We start from the raw sequence: 24530 nt of genomic DNA on the forward strand, positions 1-24530 counted from the left end.
GTGCCAAATTTACATTTTATTTCCATCTTTTAATCCTCTTTCTTGAACCTGAAGGTTTTTCCAAATGGCCTCACTTTATAACAAAGCCCTTGTAAACAGCTTGAGACATCCAAATACAACATTCCATCAAAAGAGTCATGATTTGACACAGTCAGAGTACTTTACATCACTTCAAAAAAAAAAAAAAAAGGAGATTGTTGGAAAATCTCCACAGAGCAGATTTTTAGATTTGTCCCTTAACACATCACCGCCTCGAGTTCTAATGCTGCCGTTTTACAGACACAATCAACTGCCGCCCACGTCATGTGTTTTAAAATGAATTCGTATGTGGCTGGGGCACAGCAACAACAAGGGTGAGCCCTTTTATTCTGACAAAAGAACCAAGAAGTGCGACGGCATAAAGGCGAGTAAATTGCACGAATGCAACTAAAGGGAAGTCATGCTTCAAGGAAGTAGGAGGCAGTCACTCCTGCGCTGGTTATCTGGATTTTTTTTTTTCCTGAAAGATTCAACTGAATGCCAGTGAGAATCAGGCGAGCCATTCATGCCGCCAGTTGATTTAGGCATGCCTCGCTACACACCAATCAGCCCAGTCTCAAACCTCGCCAGCCACGTCTTCCGTCCCAACGCAAGATGGAGACAGTGGCAAAAGTTCCAATTAAAACGGCCGACATTGTGATGTCTGTGCAGAAAAACAAACAAAATATATATATATAAATATATATGTTCCAGGACTTTTCCGGAGAAGAAAATGCCACGAAAAGCTGCCAAGATTTCACAGACACGCTCCATCCTTAATAGTTTTCTCTTTAAGCAAACAAATGGGTAAAGAAGAGTGTGTATGTCGGCAGAATATTTGAGTGAAGACAGACAGACTAAGCGCGTGCGCCTATGGGAGAAGGAACGTCTTGTTATGGAGGAACTGAGCATGTTGCAGATAAGAGGCCCATGTGTTCAAAGGGAAAGGCAGGCCAGGAAAGTGTGCGCCGATTCGACATCATCGCCTTACTGTCCCTTAATGAGCCTGGAGAGGAAGTCTGGTGTCCACAGAATTCACTCCAATCATGCCGCCAGAGCTTTTTATTCAAATCTCACACTACTGTCACCGAGCCAAGTCTAGCCACGCTGTTTATCTTACTCCAGGAGGATGTTAACAAGACAAACGGATGAATAAATATACAAATTATTTGCGTAAAGGAAAGATAAAAATCTGGATTTTTCCCCAACTTAAACTCATTTATTATTTTCCCAGCATGCACTCTGTTGCATCAATCAATGGTGACTAAAGGAGATGAAGACCACTGTATAAGAGAACTGGACCGAGTGAGTGTGACATCACCCACAGAAAAATTTAAGTCAATTTAGTTGCCATTTTTTTTGTGATACAGACGCCGCCATGTTGGAGCCAGACAGAGTTAGTAAGTAGTGATTTACACAGTTCATTTGAGTCAATGTTTCTATGGCAACCACTTTCGCCAATTAAGAAAGAGCTTGTTGGAGCTCCACCCACCCCTTCCGATGAAAGAGAGGTCAGGAGGATCTCTCAAACATGTGGAAATATTGTGGAATCTGATCGGTCTTTTTATAACCTGAATAGCTTGCAAATAAAAATAAAAAAACATTAAAAAATAGGATTAATACAAGTCTATGGGTTTTTGACTCCTTGGAACGAGCGAGTACTTCCTGTTTGGAGCATGAGGGGGAGGAGTCACTCAGTCCAGTTCTCATATACAATGTATGAATCAATCCCATTTCAACGACTCCTCAGCATGTTTGATAAAGCACCCAAAAGTGTAATGAACCTTTATTTTCCAGAAAGTCTGTTTCCTGCACCTCCTCCAAAAAAAAAGAAAAAAAAAAAACGTCCCTCCTGCTGTTGCATGACTGACTTCTTTGACGCTTCAGCAACAGGACAAGTTCTTCTTAAAGGCAGGTAAACAAATACTAATGCAGGTGCACGCCTCGAAACGCATCGCTCGTCTCAAATTGTCGAGACAAAACAGGAATCCCGACAGAAGCAAGGGGGAAAGTACTCAAAGAAACTCGATTGGTAGTAAAAAATGAGAGTCAGATGACAATTTCTCCCTCAGGCTGAGACAAAAGCGGGGCCTGGCACTCTCAACTATACCAGACTGAAAAATGAAGACAAATAAATAAATAACAACCAGCACATCAAAACTGAAGCCAAACAAACCCCCAAAAAGGTTAGATAAGTCCTCATTCAAGCTGCAGGGTGGAAGATAAATCTAATAAATTGGCGAGTTAGAAGTGTTCTGGCAGAACGCGCTTCTTTTTTGAATATAGAGGAAGGTGACGGAGGGCGACGCTTAATGGCTCGGAAAGCAGATACCCAGTGTTTACCCCTGCAAACTCCAAAGAAAAGCCCCTCTGCTGTTGACACGCGGGTGGGGACAGAAAACCAAATTCAAGGCAGCTTAAGTGCTCTCTGGAATCACTCAGCATTCCAGCGTCTTCAGCACACACATCCAGCGAGTTGAAATTTGACTGCGACAGGGTATTCATCCATAACAGTAAATTGTTCTTCTGGGAATTTGGTGGGGCTTCATGTTCTCCCTCCCATCTTCCCCCAGTTTAGTCCCAGTCTTACTCTCCCTTTCCAAAAAGCTGTCTCCATTACTTTCACTCTCATGCCGCTTGTTCATAAGTAAAAAAAGAAAAACAGACACTTGCCAAAGCAATTGCGGTATTTCTCCACACTAAATCCTTATAAAACCAGACATATTCCTGAGGCCTCACAGTGATCTGGAGCTTATTAAGAAGAACACATCAATAACTTTACAATCTCTTCCTGTGTCTAATTTTTGCTGTCATTTTTCTTGGAACTCTTTTTATTTTTTATCTTAAGCACAGGTGGCAACTTGTTGTGGCTAAAATTGAAATATATTTATATTTTTTAAATGTGTCATGTGACCGTTCTAAATAAAAAAAATTGTTTTTTTTTTGTATTAAAAAAAAATTTTGTTTGGTTTGACTTTTAAAATTTGGCATCAACTCTTTATCCTACACTGTAAAAAGTGAAATGTTGGATCAATTAAGAAAAACTCAAATTTATTACATCTAAAAATATTAGTTTCTATTCAAATTACATGTTTATGTTATGTAAAGCATCAACTATTTATTTGATTAAAACAAAAAAATTAAAAAACACTTTTGTTAATTGATACATTTCACTTTTTTCAGTATATTATGCTTTCTTAAAAGCTTTTTTACTATCATTTTAAAATTTTAAATAGACCATAATTTTGATTTAGCACTATTACTGCTTACATACATGAAAAGTTTCTAGCACTTAATTTTGAAAGAAAAAAAGTTGCACTTAAAATTCTAAAAAATAAAAGCCTCAATAATTCAAAAGCAAAGAAAACCAAATACTGTTGAGTTTTTCTTAAAGTATTGTTATGAACTGACAACTCCAACAACAGCTCACTGTATGCTGAAAGAATCAAAAGGGCAAAAACAAACACTCGGTCACTGTACTAGCCACTTTCCACAGTTTTAATCCGACTAATCCCATAAACTAACAACTTCCTGCTTTTTGGCTTTGTAATTAGTCGGCAAATAAAAAGTTAGTTTCTTTTGAAAGAAAGTGTCTTTAAATATTACAAAGATGTATCATTAAAGAATAAATCTGGAAGAATTACAGTACAAGTTGATAGCAGTTTAAATAAATGACTGGTTGAATTCCATGGAAAAATAATGTCAAAGTTTAAGATTTGCTGAGTAACCAAAAAAAAAAAGATAACTTTTTGTCACGCCCCCCAATTCTCCACCTTTAACCCCCCCACTGTATCCTCCCTGTGTGGCTCAGCTCCTTCTACTGCTGGGAAAAAAAGAAAAAAAATGAGGTCAAGGATCGCCTTACTCCACGCTGCCTCCTTATGGTCACAGCTCCTCCCCCTTACCCCCCTAACGTCTACGCCTTTCCCCATCAGCCACTCTCACTTAAAGCCTCATTCCATCACTGTAGCCAGACCCCCCCCCCTTCCAACAGTTTCCTTTCTTCCCTCCCCCTTCTTCTTCGCTCCCGCCCCTTCCTGTGCCCTCAGCCTGGTGCTAATTGGTTAATCTGTTGAACCGTGCCGTCCGCGACAATGAGACACCTGGAGCTCTGTCAAAACAAGTTTCCCTGTGAAACAGCCTCCAGTGATAATACAGCAGTGGCGTGCCGAGCTGCCGCCGCTCACCGGGGCGGCTGGAGAATGCAGGGGGAATTTGTCAAAGATGAGCGCACAAACTGCCACTCTGTGAGGAAGTCTATCAAGTCTGTAGAACAATTCTTACAAGCTCACAAGATATATATTTATAGGGCAGACAGGAATATATAATTATGCCGTAGAGACTAGTAAATAAAAAATACATGAAAAGCTAAAATTGTTTGATTTGATGCCCACCTCCAGCCACACCTCCAATGCAAGGACGCCAAAACGAAATAGACAAAGGTGTTTTTGTAAGACGTGCACAGAACAACAGAAAGTCACACCCAGCAGTGATCCTGCCAGACCCTGCCAAACAAGTTCTAGCACAGACACTTGAATAAGAAAGGGAGGGAACGGAGGCATCAAGTTGACAGGAACAAGTTCCAAACAAAGTTTTTCTTTTACGTCATTACGACCTTTTTTTAAGGAATACTTTGGTTCAAAAACATCTAAAGTGTGTATGAGCATCGAGGAATTGATTAGTCAAACAATTGTGGCCGAAATCAAAACTTTTGCTCCAGGCTTCATGATGCAATCTCCTTTCTTGCTGCATCAGTGAAGCTAATCCAAACACGTCTGACTGATGTCCTCTTTTATGCCAGCTCTGTATTCATTCCCTATTTTTGCAGCCCAACATTTTGCAGGACAATGAAATAACAGGAGGCCGTTTACGTCGCTCAAATGTGGTAACCTTTCCTCCAAATCTTCAGGCAGCAAACCGTAATGTTACTTCATCCCGGCTTGTAGAGCTCTGTTCCCCAGATTGGGTTAGGAAAGAGCTCAATTCAAAGCAGCTGCAAGAGGAGGCGCAAACAAAACAGAAAGCCTCCCTTCTCCTCCTGCTGCAGGATCCTAGGCCAGTTCAAACTCTAAACATACACCTTTTCCTGACAAAGGAAAGATGTTCACACTAGATCCATAAACGGTGAGACATAATACAAACAGTACAAAAAAAATAATTAAAAAAGAGGCACATAAAATCCTTAAGATGTGAGATCAAAGCCAAATAAAGCTGTCAAGAGGCAGAGGAGATTCTGGAAAACAAATAAATATACATGTATCATCACTTCACTAACAAAAAAAAAATTCGCCTTCACACAAAAGCAGAGGAGCAGCAAAGCAGCACTGAATAAGCACAAAGCACAACAGCATCATTTCAAGCATCACCATGATTTAAGGTTTGCTTTGGTTTATAATCAAGCATCAATTCATTTTGTGTGTGTGGAATCAGCCAAAATTATGGAAAAGAGAGAGAAAATTTCCAAGAAGGTGTTTGTGGAATTCAAAGGTCTCTCACCAAATGAAATTGGTGAAGGCTCAGATCTGACTGTCCGGGGAATTCCCAGCAGAAGGGCCCCTGAAAGGCAAAGATGGACGTTCCCAAGTCACACAATTATATCAGCTCTCCATCTCTTCTTTATTCTCTTTCACACTCACACACATAAGCACACATAGATCTGCACACAATCCCAGCCGACCAGGTTTCATGTAAAAGCTCCGTGTTCTCCCTGGAAATAATGCATCCCCTGGCTTCGTTTTTTTTTTTACTTATTTAAAGTACTAGCTCGTCTCTGCTGGTTCAGCTTCCTCCTGGGTGCGTGTTCGGCCCCTTTTCCTGGTAATTTTACAGAGGAAAACCCTGAACTGCACTTTATTGCAGAAATAGTGTTTTATGAGTAGTTGGTATAACAATGTTTCACTTTAGCAGAACATTTGTTCAAACTATTATGGATGCCTTAAATATCTAAAATATATATATATATCATGCTACGTTCATACTGGCCTCGGTATTGCTTGTTCAAGAAACCACTTTCAATGAGAAGTCTAAGTAAACGAGCGTTTCTGAACAGAGCTGGGAAAGAAAAAGCCTGGAATAAGATTCGTGAAATTTGCACCAAGCTTCTTCCAACTGTTATTACTTGTGCTAGTGTAGGGTAGCGATAGTCCAGAGTACGACAGCACGATATTAGAAAAAGTTGCGCTGTGCGATATTAGCGCAATGACGATATGATTTGCGATAAGTCAAGAGAAATTAAATTATACTCCAAATGACCTATGTCTACATAGGAGGAGAGCATCTATTTAACATCACAGACGTCCATCTAATTGGTCAAATGCGGAAAGAGTTCTATTTAATTTGTTAAATACGTCAAGCTACCGTAAGATTGTTTTGCACAAATTGCATAAATTTGCAGTGTATTGTGCAGGCGTAGTCCCAAAAACGTGTTCAAGAACCAGCGCTCAGCACGTTCTTGAACGAGCAACACATGCACAGTGTGAACGTAGCAATAGATGTCTTCTGTCACATTTGGGTTAAAATGCCTAAAAACTCTAAGTTGACACTGTTTAAGCAACTATCTCTCAATTATCAGCTGACTAAACATAAATGATTAATCTGCATCAATTTTCATGGTTTATTTGGGGAAGGGACACTTTAAGAATAAGGTAATACGTTAAACACAGTCCCTGGAAGGGGATCGTACCTTAAACAGATATCATGGGACGAGAGAGGACAAGAGGTGAGAAGAAGGAACATTTTGATTTAGCTCAGAGGAAGGGAGAGACATGAAGAAGTCAAATAGAAACAAAAAAAGGGAAGAAGCAACAGTCTTTTATTACTGAAGGGCCGGAGCACCTAAAAGCTTCTGAGAACTCAGATTACTGGAGTTTATTTGTTCTTGTGCCTGACCCTACAGCCAACTAGATAGCTTCTCATAAAAAGCTCGACAGTGATAGTTCTCACACACAGCTACAAATATCCATTATTGTACTATATGTGCCTGCTTTTTATTTATTTTTTCTAAAGTGACAGATTCCTCCGGGTTTCTTTAGCTCGCTCAGATTTTGCAGCAGTCATCCCCCGAACAGGACAGACCCAAAACAGGAGAATTAAAAGTTGCCATCAATGAAAGGTTCTTTGTGGAATCAAACTGTGCAGTTATGTTTGCTCGTAGTCTCGCTGCAAGTAATGACAACACTGAGTGGATTGTCTGTGCGAATGAGCTGCCATCCAGAATCCTGGAGCGATACAATGACTGAGGTGCTTTCATTCTCATTGTCAGAGTTCCCAGGCCTGACGTTACGTCTCGACAGCCTCAGATTTTTTGGCCCTGTCTAGTGATGCAGGCGCGACCCCAGGAACAAACCCTTCCTCTGATATAAACTGAGCAACAGCCTGCATCTGAGGAACTGAATCCACATCAGAATGACCAAAGCACAGGGTAACGGTTGCGCTGGTGTCATTCATTCTGAAAATTCAACACAGAAGCGCTAAAAATATTCTAAGAATATTCCTCAGAATAAGAGAAAGTGTAAGAACCGATCCTGTTCTTGAGATTTCTCCTGCAGCAAAGGTTGGATGCAGAGATGCATGCACTGAAAGAAGACAAAAGGGGTTATTTGGACAAAAGCAACAGGAAAAAGAGCTTTGGGTCAGCATTCAGGACAGAGAAAGCCTCCAAGGTGAAGTCTGCGGACAGTGCGTGGGTGGCACTTGTTGACCACGGGGTCGTTCATTAACAACAGGGAACGCCGGGCCTCTCTTAGTCCTGAACAATTGTCTGGGTAGTCCAGGTGCAAAGCCTATTCAGATCTCAGGAAGCCCCCTCGTCTCCATTCTCCTTAAAGGCGGACAGAGAAGAGGTTCTGGAAGGTGGTCGGGGTCCTAAGTCTCTACAACATAACAGTTCTTCAATTCTGGTATTTTATATGGTAAATAATCATAAGAAAGCCTTAGACGTGACCTAAAAGGTTAGATGGAATGATAATAAACCTAGCATGGTTTCGCATTGGTAAAAGCTCAAGTGGGAGGTCCTTCAGGCCGTAAATATGGCCAAATTCCATCACTTCCTCCTCGCTAATTATCATACATGTTAGGCAAACCCCCTCCTGCCTTTCTTCCAGCCCACGCTTCACTACCTCTGATACACACAATAACACACAGTGAGGTGCAGTTGGGAAATGGTTAACACTCCAGTCATCCCCTGCTGCCAGTGAAAGCCCACAAAACAACGGAGACATTGTTTGGCTGGAGCTAAACTCTAGACTCTGAGGTTGTGTGTGTGCGCGCATGGACGTCATAGAACAGTGTGTGTGTGAGTAGGGTGGGCATGCTCCCCCCCGGCCAATACAGAGGACAGCAAATTAATAAATGGGATTTGGTACGAATGACTTGAGTTTATCATGGGTTCAAACCCAAAAGCGTAAAAAGTTGGATAACATAATCGTGAGAAAAAGTTTCATTCCTCTCAGGCTAATGTTCCTTTAGTCTGCACGTATTCAACTGCATCTCTATTGGTATTATTGAAAGACCCACTCCAATGAATATTGTGTTTTGGAGCCCAATAAAACAATTGTTTTGTGATGTTGGGCTATATAGATAAAATTGAATCGTTCTTAACATGTTCTTGTGGCATTTTTCTGATGATGGGATGTAGGAAAAAAAAAAGAAAAACGTTTCACAAATATTTCGCGATATTCGCTAGGCGATACTTGTATTAATTTGAAATGTTAACAAGATGATATTTACTTCATTATTTATGATCGCCCATCAGCGCATTACTTTTATTTTACACCTAAACCCCCGACCACTAGTTGGCAGCACAGAACACTGAGCCTCTTTGAGCAGCTCTACAACGCGACCAAAACATCAACATTTCGTGAAAACCAGCTTGTGTTAAATGTTCAATCAGCTCTGTGGTTTTTGTCGTTATGAGACATCTACTACATAGTTTTTACTTGGGATGGGTATAGAACCGAAACTCTGTGCCACGTTGCTGCCAGTATCAGTATACAGTTGTACTACTTAATGTTGTGATTAGGGGTGTGCCAAAATATCAAAATTGTGATATATTGCGATATTCAGTCCTACGACCAAGTATTGATCTTTTATTTTCGTTAGAAGAGGCTGAAAAAATTAGACACAAGTTGTTTACCATGATTGTGTTCAAGCTAAAAAATAAACCGCTATATATTTACCTACAAAAATATGTGTTCTTCTATATATTGGGAGTATTTAGAGATTTTTTTTTTAATCAATTATCGCAGTATCGTGATATCATCAATATCGTGAGCCATGTATCGTCTATCACATCATATCTTAAGGTAGCCAGTGATTCCCAGCCCTAGTTGTAATCATTAAATAAAATTAATTTAACCATTTTATAACAATGAAGTATGTATAAATATTCAGGTAGAGATATTTCTTGTCAAACTCTTAAAAGTGGAAAATTGTTCTGGTAGTCTTAGGATGTATTGCGATATGTATCATGAAACAAGTATCGTGATATGTATCGTATCGCCAGGCTCTTGCCGTAATTTATAAGGAAAATTACGGTCAAAATGACATTTCAAAGTATTTATTTTTTGAAATTGTTGAGAATGTGGAGCAGACAAAAAAAATACAGGGCTGTAAGCTAGAGGGAATGTAAGCTAGTGGAAGAGCGTGTGAACAGATGAGCGACGGTAAGTGGGGGCATGGTTGCTCCACTGGGAACGCTTTTAAATTAGCTCTATAAATGATCTGAGTTGAACTTTAAAAAGACACTACTGTATTTTGCTATTTACGAAAATCTTTGATTTTTACGTCCATTTTCGGTTTTCAGAACATAAAAAAAAATGTTTCTCGGAGTCTCACCCTCAAAAAGTGCACATCAATAGCTGGATAAATATTGAATAACTTTCAGCCAGTGGCATAAAAGTTCAGCAGCGGCAGGTTTTCAGGCTGCCTGGGGGGAGGTTAGGCACTTCAAAAAGGGCTGGCGTGGCCTCCTTTGGTGGCATGGTCAACAGGGCACCCGGCTCATCCTCAGAGAGCCCAGCCCAAAGAGGAGTCACTTCCTCCTCCATTTACCGAGCGTTCGAATATGAAACTGCAAGTCTGGATGTTGGTTCCCTCTCCTTAAAGCCATCATTATAATCTCCAGGAACTCCATTTGCATCAACATTTCCTTCTCTTTATGACGATCTATTATTGTTTCAGCTGTTTGGGTCACTTCGGATGTTTGTTAACTAGCAGGCCATTCAACAGCTCCTTATCACTACCAGGCTGCACAAGCTCCAGGCGGCCAGAGGTCAAGGTGTTTGAATGTTTCTCTGCATTCGTAGACAAAAAAGAAACTACAGTTTAGGAAATCCCTCCCAAAAATTGAACATCTCCTTCTAGGACACATCCATCCCAGTCAGAGGTGGATGCTGGAGCAGGAAAAAGCCGGAGCGCCAACAGTGCGAGCCGCACTTCACATTCAATTTCATCACTCGCACTAACAGGCCGTTGTGTGCCGAGAGAGAAACGCCGCCATGCTTCTGATCTTACCAGCCTCCGTTTCAAACGGATCACACTCGGTAACATGACCACAATTATTACAATAGACTTTGTTTTGCTTTGTTTTTTTTTCTCATATTGTTCTGTGTTTATGCTGCTCACAATATTGGTTTAACAATCCTCAGATAACTGAAGTGAGCCTTTGATTTGCTTTTTATTTTCTTTCTGAGAATTCGAGCCTGGAGAGCAAAATAAATAAACCAAAGGAAGGCGTGTAAAGTTTTAGATCCTGAGTGATCAATCAACAAATCCAACAGCCAAGTCTGCAACCAAAAAAAAACAGCTTTCACCACAACTGCTTTCATCTGAGAACAAGCAACAAGGTTCACCTAATTTTAAGGAAAATTTAAAACCTCCAGAAAGCAACAGAAAAAAACATTTTCCATGTTGCAGTTTTTAATTTATTGAGCAGAATGTTTTCTTTCATTTGCTTTCTAATTTTTTAGATTTCAATTCTCCTCCTTGTGATGCCTTTTTGCACACTTCAATATATTGTATACGTCAGCACCACGTGAGCTTTAATATTTCATCTGAATCGCATCAGATTCATCACTGCTTTGATTGTCTGTTATTATTACTTATTTAATTCAACAGAAATTACTATAGCAACCAAAGTGTCACTAAAAATGTGAAAATATTATGCAAAAAACTTCTTATCGTTCCGCTTTCACATCTTTCTCCTCGGGGTGATTTAAATTCAGGCGCACGGCGGGAGATTGTGTTTACTGCCATATGACTCACATCAGGACCAAACCTTAAATATTTACCTGCAGCATTTGCTGCCTACGAGCAGTTTAATGATTTCATAGGAGCTGGAAGCCTCTCTCTCAGCGTCTCCTAAAATAACAAGAGTAAGAACGCGCACTGAACTCTTAGGTATAAAAATAACACAAACATCATTTGGGGAAGATAAAGGACTGGTGGTTGGGAGGGGGGCTTAGCTGGGCTTGTGTTGTTCAGACCAACACAGACATCACTTTTGTTCGAAACTTTTGACAAGGTTTCTGTTTCAAATAGGCGCTATTTTAAGACGGCGCTCAACTTAAACGGGCAAGACTCAAAGGTGGTTGTGGCTTTTGATTTGCGATGAATTTTACGGCGGGACCATAAAAGCGAATGGACTGATGTGACTCAGAGGGACACGGTGTCTTGTCAGAATAATCTGGGCGATAAAAAAAAAAAAAAAAAAACGGCTGTTACCTTTAGCTGTGGAGCCTCGACGGCATCTGGTTGGGTTGAAGCTTTATCGTGGCTGGATCGTAAAAAAGGCCTCAAGCTAACGTGCATTTTAAATGTCTAAAACTTAAGGAGAACTTGTGGTTTATACTGATTTCTCTCAACCTTTTCCCTGACTTCCTGTAAACTTGCATCCTTTAGCAACTTTACATTAAAAGCCTTCCACATATCGATATGCCTGAGGTGGATGTTCTGTTATTGGTGTGTAATCCCCCCTATGGCTGTCCAGCTAGATCTCTTACTGGACTCCATAGCCGGTGTAATCTCTGTCAAAAGGACGCCCACACTTCCTGTTTTCCTGCCTCCGCGTTCGTTTATTTTCATGGAAAAGTTGTCAGCATGAGGTCAGTTCTCCGTAATCGTCTAACTCGGAGCCTGGGAGTTATCATTTTCCCTGAGATTACAGGTGACAAGCCTGTTCAAAGAACAACTTTTTTTTTATTTATTTGCAGCTGCCACCCTTCGAGTGCAACTTCCCTTCTGATCACGTCTACGAAAAGGTCGAAATATGCAAATAAAATCGGTGTGTTAGTGATCACGTGTCCAAACGACAAAACGGACAAGAAAGAAAGCAGAGTTCTGTTCTGGTCTTTCATGGGGGAGAAAAAAAGGAGAGGAAGAGCTAGTGAAAAAGAGGAAAAGTACCAAGTGGAGTGCTACTTACAACAATGTGTGCCGGTGACGGGGACCTGGCATCTTTAAGTGCTTGTCTACTCTGAAGACCTCCTGGTTGAACATCTAGCAGGGGCCATTTCATCTGTAGATACTGAATGAAGGAAAAAGAAACAGAATGGAAAGAAAGAAAAAAAACATGTTAACAATGCAGAAAGCAAAAACCAAAAGTAGGACAGAAAATAAATTTAAAAAAATAAAGAGGGAGAGACGACACTTCTTGACACAAGCACAGGAGTGGAAACTCAAAACATGGAGACGCAAATAAAAACTTTTAAGGCGGATGGAAGGATGGGAATAGCCTTAAACATGAAATCAAAAGCTCAGAACAATTGGGAATACAAAATAAAGAACCCTTTTACAATCAAAGAAGAAAAAAAAACACACACACACAGACAACAAGGTCACTTCTTAGGAGGCAAATATGTGGCTTTACGGTGACTTAATGTCGTCAATGTGACATTTTTATTGGACGCCATAAACAAAAGAAAAAAAAGGGGGCAAGTGTGGCGTCTCACCACGCTCCTGCTCAGTTAAAGCCCTCAGCCTGCTTCCATAAATGATTGACTTTTGCCTCTATCAGAAGTCAGTCAGTCTGTCTGTCTGTTACTGCCCTCCTTTTCTCACTCACACACCCACACGAGCACAGAAACAAACAGATAAGCAGAAACAAGGGTCACGAAAAACATCTGCCCAAGTAATAAACCGGGTGAAGTTATTTGATGACAAGCACTGGAAAAAAGCCAATCCCAAAAAAAAAAAAGCTATTTTGGATCATATTTATATCATCATATGACATTAAAGTATTTGAAGATTTGACGAATTCTATTGATTATTTACAGCTGACTTCCTGGTGTCGAGGGAGCTCAACTTTGCTTATCAGTGTCACAGTCACATAGTTTGGGGTAAGAAGGTCACGGTGACTGTTTACAAAGTGTAAAAGCATGTGTGGCGTTCTAAAAAAGCAACATGCAAAGAGGAATTTGATATGTACGAAAACTAAATAAAAGAAAGATCTTTTAAGGAAGTCGATGGTCTTTCCAGGTCTGTCTCAGGAGACGAGATGAAGGAGCAATCACAGGGTTTTTTTGGATAATTAATGCAAAGAAGGAAAACGGGCCCGTGTTGTAACCTTGGCGCCACAGACGCTCATTAAAAATTGTCAAGATATTGCGCTCGGCTTTATTAGACCTGAAGAGCTGCGATGAGTGCACCTGAACTTGGAGCTGCATCTCTAATGCCATTTGGATACAAACCTTCGACATGATCAGAAAAAAAAAAAAAATGCAAAGGGGGTCTTTCTTCTCTTCCCATCATCTTAAATAACGTTTCGGGACCGACTGAATTTTTTCTTTGCAATAATGACCCCAGCAGTTTCTGCTGCGTTTCCATAATCACCCCAACATAATTATTGAACTCGGGATCACATGGTGGCACTTACAAAAGTTTGCTGTTTAATAAATAATTACCAGTTCCTCACAGAGTGGAGTCCGGCAGAAACGAGGCTTAATTATCTGCTGGTGACACAAGTGCAGAGGATTCCATTTGTGTGGGTTTTCTGGCATAGGTGACCGCTGCGCTGGCTTAAATGCATGCCTGACAGTCTCTTTGCGCATGCATGTATGCGTGTGTGTCGGAGCTGGGGGAAGAAGTGAGTGTGTCTCGACCCTTCCTGAGACGGTGTCTAAATCAGGCGTAATTAGCGAAGAGTTCACTGTGGGGTGCCTGCCTGTGGTTGACGCTGGAGGGAGTTATTGACTCCATGTCCTCAGTTACAGCCCGTTCACTGCATTAAAAAAAAAAAAAAAAAAAAAAACTCCTGCCTGGTCCTTCTTAACCGCAAATGCTCATTTATGACTCAAAGACGGCTTTTACAGCTGAGTTTGTTTATGCTCGTTTGTATGTCTTCAGAATGGAAAAAAAAAGAAGCACGGGCCATAAAAGCTTCAGAGTTGAGGTGCTGTTGGTTTTTACGAACCCCTTTACCCACAGTGGATATTAACTACCACGCGTAGGACAGGAGGGTGGAGCTGCAACAAGTAAAAGAGGAGGAGAGTGACAGGACTGCTGTCATCTATAGGGTAATTTAAGACAACAGCCACCGGAGCCGGAGGGGCTGGAAGGCAGGGCAGCGCAGGAGAAAGATGGATTGTGAATGGAGACATGGGAAAGCTCTGCCATGACATGCGCATGCATGCTCGCACATTCAAACACAGCTGCAGCCAGTATAGGACATTCTAAGCAGGGAGAGGGGGGGCACCGAAGGGGGACATCCCAATTGTGCCAACGGAGGAGTGGGACACTGAACAACTTTGGACAGAGGGGGCCTTTTAGCGCCCACCCTGACAAGTGGCTCCACTTCTGCAAATGTTCTCACACACTAATCTCCCCCGCAGGTTTTACAGGCATGCCGAGGAACGGCGCATTGGCGAGCAACAGGCTTTCCAACCCCCCACCTCCTCTTGGCCTCCTGCCTCTTCGCCCCCCCCACCCATCCGTCTGCACAGCTAACGTACGCACCGCCTGGGCTCGAGTAGGCCGTGACCTCCGACCCCTCCCTGCTGCACCAAGCCCCTCCTCGTTCCCTACTCTGCAACCTGAAAACTCTCCTGCTATGAGGGGGCCCCCCATGTAACTCAAGAGCCATTCCAAAGTGACAAATTGCTCCGGAGTTCCAGGATAACTCTCTCCTCTCCTCTGTCTCTCCTGCTACCCCCCTCCTCCTCCCTCCTTTCCACAGATAAACACTAACCAGCCCCCCCCCCCATGACAGACCCCCACCCAAAAAGAGCCACCCAGTGGCTGCAAAGCTTCTCCTTTTTCCCCTTTCAGCCTTCCCACCCAAAGTTGTTCTGTTCCCCTGCCCCGCGCCCCTCCTCGCATGGGCAGCCCCACAATGGGAGCTGAATGACTCAATTGTCTCTAATGAAGTGAAAGACAAGGGAGTCCCATAAATCCTTACAGAGGGGATGAACTCAGCCTCCCCGTCCCGATTTCCCTGTCATCGACTGCTTTCCCAAGTGCAATGGGGGAGGGGTCGTCAGAAAGGTTTAGGAGTTATAATGAACTTCTACATTGATTATTTCATCTGCAGTTGATTCAGTTAGGTCTTTACTCCTTGAGTGTAAAAAATGTACTTTTTTAAAAGTTTACACTGGCAATATCAAGATACACGATGTCATAATACACAATGTCACGATGCACAATGTCACCATACACAACGTCAAGATACACGATATCACGATACATGAATTCACGTACACGATGTCACGATACATGATTTCACGATAAACAATGTCCCGATACACAATGTCACTACACTTTGCCCATGATTCCGTTAAAACCTCAATTTTTAGGTCACATTTTGTTTTGGTTCAATATATCATTATCACAACAACAAAAGAGTAAAAAAAACTTTTTTTTTTTATTAGCTAATATGCAAATGAAATGATGAAATATATTTTAGTTGGCTTATTCCATTGACTGTATAGAGAACTGGAACAAGTGACTGTGACATCATCCATCTATTACTTCCTGTTCCAACAAAATTTAGTCAATTTAGTCACATTTTTTTGTGGATGCTACAACTCAACTCTTCTATAGCAACCACTCTCACCAATCAGGAGTGAGCTAGTAGGAAAGTACACATCTCCACCGCTTGAAAGCAGGCTCGACACGCCAATCAAACATTTCAAAGTGAGCCCACGTACTTTTGAGGAATCTGATTGGCCAGTTTATAACATTCAATAAAGAAAAACACAAATAAATAGGATTAGCAAGAGTGTGTTAAGGTATCATAGGAGGAAGGGTTATTCTTTGGAACGCCAGGGGGTCACTCAGTCAATGGCTTAGACTAAGCCTGGTGTGATGTAATAAAACAATGAATCCTTCTTAAATTTAGCCAACACGTGTTTGACACTTAAATGCCAACATACTGGTATGCAGTGGGGATGCAACAATTCACTTTCCCAACAAAGTCGGTTCAGTGGTTTAAAACAAGGTTCAGTTTTAAACCAGGATTTGTGGTGTCCCTTGTTTACACTCATCTATGTTTTCATTATTGGTGCTGAAGATGCTAAATTTGGCTCAAGTCTAGATCCACAATGAAGGTCCCAGTGAAAACATAGTGGAGCCAGTTTGGTGAAAAAAAGAAGCGCGACTCCCTCAAATGTGTTTTTAAGTAAATGACAGAACAGGACTACATTGTTTTGTCCATTTCACTCAACAACCAGCATCTTTCCATCAAACCCCCCCATCTGATGTGTTTATCACAAGCCGCCTGGCAGCCAGAGCGGCAGCCACAGCACGGCTTGTTCGTTTTGTTTTGGATTAAGAGCAGAGGGCTTGAGACCAATCAAACAAACTGAGCTCCTTATGTGCCAATATGGCTCACATACACTGGTCTCCCTTCCAGCGGGCAACCACGAGACAAACGGCGGGGACCGCCGAGGCTCCGCGGAGGATTTCAGACATGTGAGCAATGTGAGCACAGGGGGCCGGCTGACACGAAGAGACAGACAGATAGCAGCTTTGGGTTACAGTCAGCATATGGATGCTGGGTGCTGTACTAAAGAGACATGCGGGATCTTCTGGCCATCTGCGGCTGCCTCCTATCCCACACATGACATGGCGCTGCACAGGCATGAATGCAGACAATGAAAGTGCATTCGCGGTGACCCCTTTCATCACTCCTCTAACATACTTGTACATGCTTTCAGTCTGATTCACACCTGAGCAACAATGCACACCACCGTTTGAGTATTCCTTAGGGGTGATTGGCTCTGCTGTGGGAGCATGCTCAGAGATAGGATTGACAGCTTGCAGATTACTCCCAATCAAACTGCTACTATAAAGAGCTTTATTTAAATCTGGAAATGATCAAGGCTAGTAAGAGGACTCTATTCAAAGATTGGCATGTCAACTGCACAGAGCTTAAAGGATTAGCCCATCCAGTTTAACTACAATTTTATCCTCTTTAAAAATGAGATCAGAACATATTGTCTTGATCTGTTACAAATTTTATTTATTTTATTTTTTTGGTCACAGGTGGAGAAAAAGAAGGAAACGCTTATGCTGACGAATTATTTACTCCAATTGGGGAAACAAAAAATCCTGACACTAATAATTGAAAAAAAAAAACAAAAAAAAAAATCTCAGTTTGTTTTTAAAGCTAAAATTGTACATCTTTGTAGGAGAGGGCGAAACAGTGCAAGAGTTTCTTGATAAAATTGAGAAAAAGTTATCCAACACTAGAGGGCCCATCATGGCTGCTTTGGTTCTACTAATGCACATTTTATGAGTAAATATTAAAGGAAAAAAAGCACCCCACCTGCGCTGATAGCCAGAGGCATTTTGCAACCAGGAAAATAAAAGTGAAATGTGGGAAGGCCTGGGGTTTGCGTGCCCGGGGGCGGGAAAGGGTCCACTGAGCCCATATTTACTCCAAAGCCAGAACCGCTTGGGGGATCTACCAGCCCTGACAGCACTGGGGGCACCCGACCTGATCATAAACCTCCCCCCTTCCTCACCTACTACCAACCTCTCTCAACAATTTCCATTTCAAGCCCAAACTCCTTTTCTCTGTCAATTTTTTTTTCTTTCTAAAAAACTCAACCTAAAGTTTTCAAATAAGGCTTTTCCTTCCACTGGGTGCACAAAACATGGCCTTTCTTTCCTTTTCAACAAACTCAGTCTTTGATCACCTTTTTAAACAAGTTTGTAGGCGAAAGCACGTGTCACCATACCATACAAAACAGCAATAAATTCTCAGGATAGCACGATGCTTCAAATCCAAATAGTAGAAATAAAATAGTATTTTTTTTTTAGGCGTGTAAGAAAATATTGATTCCGTAAAATATCATGATACGTTATTTGGCGGTACTTGTGTTGATGTAAAATACTGAGAAGGCGAAATTTAATTCAATATTTATAAGCAAACATGTAATTAAGTCTTACTTTTGTTTGACACTTAATATTTCCTAAAATATTAAATATTACCAAAAGAAAACCACCATCTGTTTGGGTAAAATCAACTTGTTTATGACATACAGCTGCAGTGCTTGTAAAATGTTTTCATATTCAGATAATTATTCAGTCCTAATTTAAAGGAAATATTATATTATTATATTATATTATATTATATAGTGAAATATTGTCTGGTACTGTAATGCGTTATTTTGGGATACGTATTGTATCAATACACATGTATTGCGATTCGTATTGTATCACCAGACTCTTGCCAATACACACTCCTAGAAATATTATTTCTTTTTGGGGTTTTCTAAGTAGTTAATTTGAAAAAGACTGAGCTTAAAAAGTACACTCTTAAAACACACCTATATATGATCAGTAAAACTCCACTCTGACACTATTTAGTTAGTAGGTGTGGGTAAATATGCCGTTCAAACACCAGCTGATAGACTAAAACGTTAAAGGATTGCACAATGCATAAGGCAACAACTTTTCTACAGCAAAAGCTAAGAAAATATAGAGCCAGGTTGACATATTTTAATTGATTTCAATAATATTGGGCCTTTTTTTTTAAATGAAACTAAATTGCCATGGTACAAGCAGAAAAGACATGAGACAACCTCGACTTGAGTCCAAATCAGTTGAAAACTAGCATTTTGTTGATAAACTGAATTAAATATAAACAGATTTTAACCAAAAGAAGTCACATGAGCAGAGTCGTGGCTTCTTTAAACATTCCTTCAAGAAGTAAACAACCAAACAAAATGTGTCCATATTTGTCCATAGTGTTTTGAATGTCTTCATTTTTCCAACAACATGCTGCATGTACTCCAGCGCCATTCCCACCACAGGCATTTCACCGGCTGCTTTGATAAGTTTGTTAGCGTTTCTTTTGAGACACTGGCTCGGATGCTGCTGCCCTACGACGTGACCACAAAGAACATATTGCTCTCCGCCACAGAAATTTGCAACATCATACCGCAAAAAGTAAAGATCCAAAGCCTCATCAAGGAGTACAGCATGTTCCCTTCTTTTCATGGCGTCATTGATGTAATTTAAGACAAAGTAGTGCCCAGGTAAACTTTTGATTAGTCATCAGCCTTAACAAAAAAAATAAAAAAAAAAAAAAAAAAAAAGAAGAGTGGTGAGAGTACAAAACCTTGTGGTGCTCCCGCTAAGAACCTTTTAAATTTTGGTGGTGGTTAGTTTATTATCCCAATTTCTTCCGCACTATTGGAGTATCGTCGCAGTTCTGGTTTCTTTCCCATATTTGATTTTGTTTCTACATTTTTCTAGAAATATTTAGCATTTTTATACTTAAGAAAGCTTCTGTTTTGTTTTTTCACTGGGAAACAAGCTCACCCTGTTAACAGGAATGGTGTTCTCCACACCGATGTCCTCTATTTATTGCCAAACACTCACTAATGGCTTTGACATTAATGGATTTCAGTTTGTGGTCTTGAAGCAACACAGCTGCTTTCTCAGCTTCCAGTGACCACAAATTCATAGTCCTCTTAGCCACAAGTTCCATTGTGAGGATGACAAAACACAAGGTTACAATAGCTCCGATAATGATTAAACCAAGACGTTAAATTATAAATTGACCAATTAAAGACATTATGAAGGGAGGTTTCAAAATCATTTTTCCAGATTTGATTAATAATGTTTCAGATACTAGCAAGAACTTACACACCTATGTGGATTTGTAAGCCTCTCAAAGAAAGTGTGATGTTGACATGACCACATTCCAAAACTAGCCTTAGAAAGTAAACAGTGTTCCATATCTGACTTTTGCACCCACTCTCCCTTTGCCACTGTCCCGTGTCAATACAAGTTTCTCCTGGCTGTTCTATAAATAGAGACGGTGAGGGTGAGGGCCAGCAGGAGATGACTGGTCTTCTGTCAGCCTTGCTAATGATCAGAAAGCCTGGCATCTTTAGCATCAAGAGATGCAGCACAATGCCACTTCTCTCAGGTGTTTTCTGCAGTTCCACAAAACAACATTCACTGTTATGTCTGCATTTTTTCCACTGCTGTGAATTAAGCAATCTTTCATCATCTTTTTATGATTTATTGTCTATCTTTGTATTATTTGGTTCCAAGTAGACACTCCAAGCAAGAATTTTGTGTACGTGCCAACTGAAAGGTCATTAACCCTTTAACACCAGAGGTTTAACTCCAGTGTTGACATTCTTTTGACACCGTAAGTCTTCAACTGTTTAAGCAAGTAGCGTAATTCAAGCGTAACATTTTACGCATTCAACAGGAATTTTTGGGGGGGGTTAATTTTAAAACTGTGACTTTAGATCTCATTTTAGAACTCCATTTGTAATTTTGTTTTTGAGTGTTCTCTCAAAGCAACCTGCTAAAAAAAATTCCTGCACTGTCACTTGTGGATGTAATAAGATATTAAAAAAAAAAAAAAAAAAAAAAGCCGGTGTTACTGGTTTTGGAAAGGTTTTTACACCTCTCTGCTGAAATGTAAGCCAATTTTCAAAGAATTATTTTTGTGCAGCTTCATTTCCCAATTATCACTCACATCTATACAGTTTGAAAATTTCCCAACAATTGTAACTTATGTGTAATATTAGATTCTAATCATTGAAAGAAATAATTTTAAGATGACTGGAACTGTGGAAATCAGTTAAAAAACTGAGCTTGCGGGCTAAAGTTAGAAAGCACCAGAATACTTGTGGACTAGTATAATTATGAATCAGGTTTGTGTACAGGCTAAGGTGTGTCTGAGTACTTTACGCAAGGTCAGGCCACGAAAGGGTAGAAGGAGAAGAGATTGGGCAACTGATACACTCACTCCAACCGTACCTTTGTTTGCAGGAGGCATCTTATGGCATGGAATGAAAAGTTAAAGCAATGACCTGCAGCTGAGCTCCGCTGAGGGGAGAATACAATCCAATTGCAGCACCCACGTTAGGCTGGTAGAGTGCTGTATTTGGTATTGTGCTAGAAGAGAGCCGAGCGCTGCCCTTGATGTTGGGTGTCTGGTTTTGTTCTGCAAGAGTTCACTATGAATTAGTTAAATGGTGGACTGGATATGAGGAAGCGATGAAACATGCCTCAGAGAAAAAAAAAAAAGAATGTGTGCACTCTCAGGCTTCAAAAAGACTTGGGATATTCTCCAAAAACCACAACAAACGATCGCACTATTCCACCCACGCAAATTCATCAATCTAAAAGCACTGCACGAGAATGCACGACAAAACACACTAACAAGCAACTAATCACCTGAAACAAACACTTTGTTTTGTGTCCAAGTCACATTTGCACATGCACCTTGAAGCAGTTGAGCTTTCATATTCATGATATCTAGTGTTCTAAGGTTTTAGGAATAAATATAGTTTCAGGTAATGAGTTTGTAGGGTCGTTCAACAGCTTTAACAAATTTATACTGTTTTGACAAGCTTTACAATAATTTAATGTAATCAATATAATATTTAATCTGGTTGTATGGATAAAGGAAATAAATATACACATCAAGATACCTCTGGAGCTTAAATTAGTAATTGGGTTTTTATTATTGGAGCTCATTAAAATGGGTGATGCTGATAGGTGATGATGATGATGGGTGATAAGAGCAGAGGAAGGTCAGGTACGACTGTACTCTACTCGCCCCTTCCAACCTCTTCGTAGGTAACCCAGCGTTCTCAATTTGGTAAATCATCTCTGTCGGCGTTTGCATCCTTATCCTTAGCAACTCCACCCTCCCCTTAAACGCACACACATCTTCACGATCACTCGCAAAGCTACAACCATGGGCTCAAAAAGCAGACACACACACCGATATCTCTCATGGTTAATTACCACTTAGCTCAATCACGTGGTGATCCGGCCATAAGAGCCCCTCCACCCTCCTCCATTGCAACACAAACATCAGCACACATGCCAATTATTGATGAATCTTTAATATACCGTTTTGCAAAAACCTCCATCTCATTTCCTACCACCAAGTCGATGCTTACAGTTCCAGGAGAGGCTTTAGCAACTCGCATAACAAGAAATAAATTGAGTGGGAATAAATTAGTTTAATGTAATATCATCCCAGAACTGAAATGAACTGGCCCATACCATTTGGAGAAGATGCTAACTTTTTCCCTCCCCTTTGCTTGCATCTCTGGCTAGGTCTGTACGAAAATGCCAGGACAAAAATCCCACGCCGCGATAACATGTCAATAATGAGCCAAGGCCATCTATTGATCAGCTTAATTTTGCATCTATTAGCTAGGGAACGGCTTGCTCCGGGGGCGAGGGAAGCCGGGCGCTAACACGCACCGACAGGCTGGATGGAGATCATTACAACTGATGTTCACACACACGCTGTGATTGACATGGAGATAAGGCAGGAGAGAGCCCCGGCTCGCACGCCTCCCAGCACACTAAGCTAATGATACTCGAAATGTGTGCTTGCTGCCGTGCACGGCCGTGTGTGTCTGCGGGGGCATGATAGAGAGAGCATCTGTCTAGAAAGACAGTTGTGGAAGGACAAAAAGAGAGGAGCAGAAGAAAAAGCAGGCCACACGCCTTTGCTAATTGGCACAGTCAGAGAGGGAAGCTCATAAAGGATAAAAAAAACATTTAGAGGAGCACCTCAGCTTTCTAGATCCCATCATCGTCTTTGTCATTAGGTACAGTTTATAACCCTCAGAAAAGTGCAGCTTTGACGTGGAACACATGGCTTCATCTGACACTTCCTTAACTTAAGGTCTTTTTTGAGAAACTGAACCGAGGCGTTCATTAAAAGCAACCGTTGTCATGCCATTGCAAACTTATAGAAAACGCCAACAAAAGCAGCGAGAAATTGCAAAAGAAGTGCATCTCTTCGTCTGAAAATAAGCAGAGTTTCGTCTTTTATTAGTCGTTTGGGTGGTTGTTTTAAGGGCTTACCACAGCACACTGAATTGCATGATGGTTAAACATTAAGATTTTTACTGGATACCCTTCCTGATACAGCTGGTTTGTGATTATGCCTAAGATCAAATAGCAACTCTGCTATTCCCACAGGGCCACAGTGTAGAGAATGCTTTTTAAAACTCAAAACTTGTTTTTTCTTCAGTTAAGAGTGTATTCAAAAACTCCTATGAGATGCTACCTATTCAAGCCCAATGCGTTTACAGCTACTTTACAAAAACAGAGAAGGATGGATTACAAAATTATTCTATTGAATTGTCAAATTCCAATGCCAGATTCACTATCTATACCTTCAGCTGCTAAATATGACAGAAGAGAGCTTTTGTTTCAATTTTTTTATTATTTCATAACCTAGTTTAGGATTTAGCCTTTGATTTTTCAATTTCCTACAAGTTTCTCAATATTCGACAAACAGAAAGCTATAAGTTATCTAGGTCTCACCAAGTATCGATCTTTTGGTTTCGCTTGAAGAGGTTGTAAACGTTATATTTGTCATCCTTTGGTGAGATGTTCCTTTGGAACAAGAACCAATGTGTCTGCCAGGCACTTCAATTATTTTCTTTTTGTTCTGTTGTTTACAACAATTTTGCATTTAGTATTGCCACCATGTTTACTATTGCTAACACTGAATTTTACAGATAATTCAAATTCAGTTGGTGTCCATGCTCGTCACAGACATAGTATTACTGATTTTAGCAATGTTACACTAAAGTGTCTATTATTTGTTGCACAAAATAAAACACAAGTGGTTTATTCTGATTGTGTTCAAGCTGAAAAATAAATGGGAATATATTTTCAAAAAAATTTGTTCTTCTACAGCAGGGGTATTCAAATCCAGGCCTCGAGGGCCGGTGTCCTACATGTTTTCCAACCAACCTTCCATTGAAGCTCCTTATTGGCTGCTAATTTTCAGGATCAGGTATGTTTAGCCAATAAGGAGCTTCAATGGAAGGTTGGTTGGAAAACATGTAGGACACCGGCCCTCGAGGCCTGGATTTGAATACCCCTGTTCTACAGTATATAATGTGAGTTACTAGAGGTGATTTTTACCAATTACCGCAGTATCGCGATATCATCAGTATCGTGAACCATGTAATCGTGTATTGCATCATATTGTGAGGTACACAGTGATTTCCAGTCCTATACCAATAGCTATAAACTTCATTTGTAATGATATGCAACCTGCTCCA

General features: G+C 40.7%; 1 protein-coding gene across 25 annotated transcripts in view; it reads right to left on the reverse strand.

The window, feature by feature from the left end:
- Positions 1-24530, reverse strand: part of tcf7l2 (transcription factor 7 like 2) — an 87896-nt gene that overhangs the window by 44052 nt on the left and 19314 nt on the right. For 12 of the 25 annotated variants that reach the window (XM_024284563.2, XM_024284564.2, XM_036217233.1 and 9 more), the window contains exons 4-5: positions 12440-12541; positions 5515-5574 (exon numbers count right to left, since the gene is read on the reverse strand). The exons of 4 other annotated variants lie outside the window; for them this stretch is intronic. In XM_024284563.2, coding sequence (XP_024140331.1) covers positions 5515-5574; positions 12440-12541 — 162 coding nt within the window. The remainder of the gene's footprint in view (positions 1-5514; positions 5575-12439; positions 12542-24530) is intronic. 9 more of the 25 variants (XM_024284566.2, XM_024284572.2, XM_024284570.2 and 6 more) reach the window with 1 other exon arrangement.

Source organism: Oryzias melastigma, linkage group LG19 (assembly GCF_002922805.2).
Source record: "Oryzias melastigma strain HK-1 linkage group LG19, ASM292280v2, whole genome shotgun sequence".
Taxonomy (NCBI): Eukaryota; Metazoa; Chordata; class Actinopteri; order Beloniformes; family Adrianichthyidae; genus Oryzias; species Oryzias melastigma.